Raw genomic sequence first — 4,695 nt, forward strand, 5'->3', positions numbered from 1 at the left:
TTGAGAAAACAAAGTAGCTTTTGAGACCTACACTTACATTTACTTTCTTCCTCCCTTTTAATTTTTTTTTTGCGTGTGCTGTGTATTCTGGTTTTTTTTTCTTTCTTTCTAGAATTGTACCCCAAACCCTTCTTCAAGACGCTGGCCAGCCCCATGGTCATACTTGGCGACCGAGTGACTTTCAACTGCTCCAGTGCCCACCAGCACATGAGCTTCATTCTTTACAAAGATGGAAGTGAAATCGCGTCCAATGATGGGTCTTGGGAAAGTCCAGGGGCTAGTGCAGCTCACTTTCTGATCATTTCCGTGGGAATTGGTGATGGAGGAAATTACACCTGCCGCTATTATGACTTTGCTACCTGGTCTGAGCCCAGTGACCCTGTGGAGCTGGTGGTGACAGGTCAGAAGGGGGCAGGGATCCATGGATAAGCAGTGCAGTGCAATAGCGGGCGGAATCACTGATGTCGGGAAAGGGAGTTAGTGCTCATTCGAGAAAGAGGAGCCATCCCAAACAGGCACAGAACAGTGTGTGGTACATGCTAAGCAGTTCACTCAAGGCCGCTGCTCATATTACTACTGCAAGAAGAGACAGAAGAGAGAGGGAGAGTCATTCACAGGGGGAAGAAGAGAGGAAGATATTTGTATGTAGGGAGGGGGGGCGTGGAGGTGGTCGCAATCCCAAGAGCCAAGTTCCTGTTGCCCTATTTCCGGAACCTTTTTGTGCTTTGCCCTTGAGCTTTAGGCTCAATATCCACTTTTTCTTTAGCTAGGCTGTCAGAGATTGGTGAGGAGAATGGCCCTCAAAGAAAGGGAAAAGACTTTGAATGTCAGTTGCATATTATGTAGCCATTTCAAATGGTCTTTTCCAAAGGCTTTGTAACATAACAGGAAATGTGTACAATATAAAGTTAAGTGAATAAAATCAGATTACTTAACTGTGCATGCAGTAGAATTCCAATTATGCAAATAGTTATCACTATGTCAATAAGGACATATATAGACAAAAGCAAATAGAAAAGAAACACATAAAGTGTATAGGAAATGTTTATCTTTGAGTGGTAAAATTATGCTTTCTTCTTTAGGTTTTCTCTGTAGTTTCTCATTGTCTACAATAAAGATGCGTTGTTCTTTGTGGAATATGGGGGTGGGTGGGTGGACAGGTGGAGGGAATTCATGTTGTGGTCTCTTTAATTTCAGATTTCTACCCCAAACCCACTCTCTTGGCTCAGCCAGGACCTGTGGTGCTTCCTGGGAAGAATGTGACCCTGCGTTGCCAAGGGGCCTTCCAGGGTATGAGGTTCGCCCTCCTGCAGGAGGGAACCCAGGATCCCTTACAGTTCCAGAGTGCCTCCGGTTACTTAGTTGACTTCCTCCTCCACGCGGTTGGAGCAGAGAACTCTGGGAATTACAGCTGTGTCTATTATGAGACAACCATGTCAAACAGAGCATCGCATCTCAGCACCCCCATTATGATTTGGGTAACTGGTAAGGACAGAAAAGACCTGGGACTAGGCTAGAAACAATGGGCCTCAGGGTTAAGGAGAATGATCCCTCCTGGAAAGCTAGGTTAGGTCAAGGGCAACGGCTATGTTCAGGAAAATAAATAAAAATGCTTAATTCAATAAGTGATAATTTCCTATACTCATCATGTTACATGTTTATCCTCTCCCTAGACACATTCCCCAAGCCCTGGCTCTATGCTGAACCCAGTTCTGTGATTCCCATGGGGAAAAATGTGACTCTCTGGTGCCAAGGGCCAGTCCTTGGAGTTGGGTACATTCTCCAGAAGGAAGGAGACGTGACTTCAATGCCGCTCTGGGGATCCTCCAGGGATGATGGAGCATTTCTGATCACTAACACATCTGGTGCTAGCACCGGGCGTTACAGCTGCTGCTACCACCCTGACTGGACGAGCCCGATCAAGCTACAGCCTAGCAACACCCTGGAACTCATAGTCACAGGTAAGGGGAGACTTCTCTGCATGGTGGCTTAGAAGTGTTTGAATCATGGGAGAGCCTTTGCAAAGAGCTCCAAGGCCAAATCAAGGGTCTTTATGATTTGTGGAGCAGAGACTTCAGAGATACTAAACTAAAAGGGACCTTGACTCTGACTAGGAGTTTATTTCCTCCAGGCTTGCTCCCGAAGCCCACTCTGGTAGCCCAGCCAGGTCCCTTGGTGACTCCTGGTGAAAACATGACGCTTCAATGCCAGGGGGAACTTCCCGACTCAACATTTGTACTGGTGAAGGAAGGGGCTCAACAACCCTTAGAGAAACGGAGGTCAAGTGGTTCCAGGGCTGATTTCTGGATGCCAGCGGTGAGAAATGAAGATTCTGGAATCTATAGCTGTGTCTATTATTTGAATTCTGCTCCCTTTGCAGCTTCCAATCACAGTGACCCCATGGAGATCTGGGTGACTGGTAAGGTCTTAGGGAAGTCAGGGAGATTTTCCTAGTTTTTAATAATTAGCCATCAAGGGGGAATGGGCTCGGTTAAAGGTTTCTTCTTACTCTCTGTCCTGGACGATTACAGATAAGCCTCCCAAACCTTTGCTGTCAGCATGGCCCAGTGCTGTGTTCAAGCTAGGAAAGGACATCACTCTTCAGTGCCGAGGACCCCTTCCAGGTGTGGAATTTGTCTTGGAACATGATGGAGAAGATGCACCCCAGCAATTCTCAGAGGACGGAGACTTTGTCATCAATAACGTGGAAGGGAAAGGCATTGGGAACTACAGCTGCAGCTACCGCCTCCAGGCCAACCCTGACATATGGTCCGAGCCTAGTGATACCCTGGAGCTGGTAGGGGCAGCAGGTAAGGGGACAATCCCTCCACGGGCCTGGCATCACAGCCCTGGGCCCTCAGAAACAGTCCTATAGGAACAACCCAAATAGCCAGAGGAGCGGGGCTGTGGAGTCAGAAACTCCAGTTTGGTTGTCTTTCTCCCAAGGGGGACGAGGAGTTAGGACTTCATATTCATTTAGAGAGAGTGAGCAGGATGCTTCCCAGGGCTGTTGCCCATAAGAAAATGAGGGCTGCTTCTGCCTCGGCATAACTACCCCTTCTACCTTCTCAATGCATGGCTCCCAAAATGAGTCCTGATCAAGAGCAAAATAAAACCAAGGGAAACATATACCCTTGAACATCAGTGACCTTGGTATCTGTTCTTTTATCACCACAGGGCCTGTTGCTCAGGAGTGCACTGTGGGTAACATTGTGCGAAGCACCCTGATTGTGGTGGTTGTCTTAGCCTTGGGAGTGGTGTTAGCCATTGAATGGAAGAAGTGGCCCCGACTCCGAACCAGGTAAAGGCCATATTTCAGCCTCCTTCTGTGAACTCAGTTTCTGAAAAAAAACCAAAAAACAAAAAAACCAAATGATCCAAATGCTCCTATAACAAGTAAGTTCCACAGTGCAATTGTTTCAGAGGGATGATTCTGGGGTTTGCTTAGTAATGACTTTTTCTCTACACAGGGGCTCAGATACAGACGGAAGGGACCAGTCCATAGCCCTTGAAGAGTGTATCCAAGAAATAGAACTGGGCACAACCACTAACTCTCCCTCCTCAATCTCTCAGGAAACATCAGAGGAACTGCCAGCCCTAATATAATATTCTTTTCATTTGCAAAAACCCACAGAAACCTACTGGTTTCCTTGGGAGACAGCCCATTTCACCACTCCTTGGCCTCTGATCCCCTGAGGTGGGTCAAAGTGATTCTGGGAGTTGAACGCTTTCCTAGAGTGAGATGTTTCTTGAAGAGAGGTTCCCTATTCTGTAACTCTTCACTGTACTGATTTACTGGTGCATGCCATTCTCTTAAAGATGTATTCTCCTGAATAAATTGCGTATTCACTAGTTCACTTCAGTGATCTTCCATTAGTCTGTCCTCTACTTGAAACTTAGCCAGAACGGTGCGTTGGAGCGGATCTCCATGATGAACAAGAAAACACAGGGTTAGTGGGACCAAAAAGGTGCTCAAGGATGGGAGCTGGGAGAGTGGGGTGGCGGGGGTTGGGGGGGTGTGGGGGTGGAGGGGGGGTGGTCCAAATTAGTACTTCCCAATTCAGTTTGAAACATTTTCACTGAACAAAGTTCTTGCATTTCTATATCATTATTGAATGAATAAATAAAGAAATGAATGAATGAACAATAATATTCTGGCCAAGCTGAGCCTTCAGAGGAGAAAAATTGAAATGATATGTTTTTTCTCATGTTACTTCTAAATCTACAGTATATTTGATTTCAAATATCAGGAGTATCCCGCTATAAAACTTTGACATTGGCAACATTTTCCTTTATGGCCTTGACCTAGTAATCACCCAGAAAAATATAATTCACCCACTGCATTTGGATCACTTCTGACTAATAGTAACCCTTTCTCACAGACTAATATACCCCATAGGGTTTCCAAGGCTGTAAATCTCTCCTGAAGCCCACTGCCACTTCTTTCTCTTGAAGAGCCCTGGTGAATTTGAAAGACATCACCACACTTATCAATTATAAGGTATAAGTTCATTTATAATTCAAAACTGAATACTTTGCCTTTCCTTAAAGAAAGCCCCTTTTGCCCACACAAGTGGCTCTCCCGTGATGATATCTCAGGAAGAGAGTTAGCAAATGAGGTGAGCTGCTAGAAATAGGGACCTTCAGTGTAACCGTCCTAGACCCTGAACTTTCACCCTTGGTCATCATACCTGT

At 45.9% G+C, this 4,695-nt stretch overlaps 1 protein-coding gene across 1 annotated transcript in view; it reads left to right on the plus strand.

Annotated features, from left to right (window-relative positions):
* The window catches only part of IGSF1 (immunoglobulin superfamily member 1), a 15,851-nt gene extending 11,994 nt beyond the window's left edge, over positions 1-3,857 (plus strand). Inside the window, exons 13-19 of the mRNA XM_045288377.1 lie at positions 113-400; positions 1,198-1,485; positions 1,674-1,961; positions 2,132-2,419; positions 2,532-2,810; positions 3,178-3,301; positions 3,471-3,857. Of these exons, the coding sequence (XP_045144312.1) occupies positions 113-400; positions 1,198-1,485; positions 1,674-1,961; positions 2,132-2,419; positions 2,532-2,810; positions 3,178-3,301; positions 3,471-3,606 (1,691 nt within the window). The 3' untranslated portion in view covers positions 3,607-3,857. The remainder of the gene's footprint in view (positions 1-112; positions 401-1,197; positions 1,486-1,673; positions 1,962-2,131; positions 2,420-2,531; positions 2,811-3,177; positions 3,302-3,470) is intronic.
* Positions 3,858-4,695: the final 838 nt, after the last annotated feature.

The sequence above is a fragment of the Echinops telfairi genome, unplaced genomic scaffold (assembly GCF_000313985.2).
Source record: "Echinops telfairi isolate 266 unplaced genomic scaffold, ASM31398v2 ScPeMD7_20;HRSCAF=75, whole genome shotgun sequence".
NCBI classification, from domain to species: domain Eukaryota; kingdom Metazoa; phylum Chordata; class Mammalia; order Afrosoricida; family Tenrecidae; genus Echinops; species Echinops telfairi.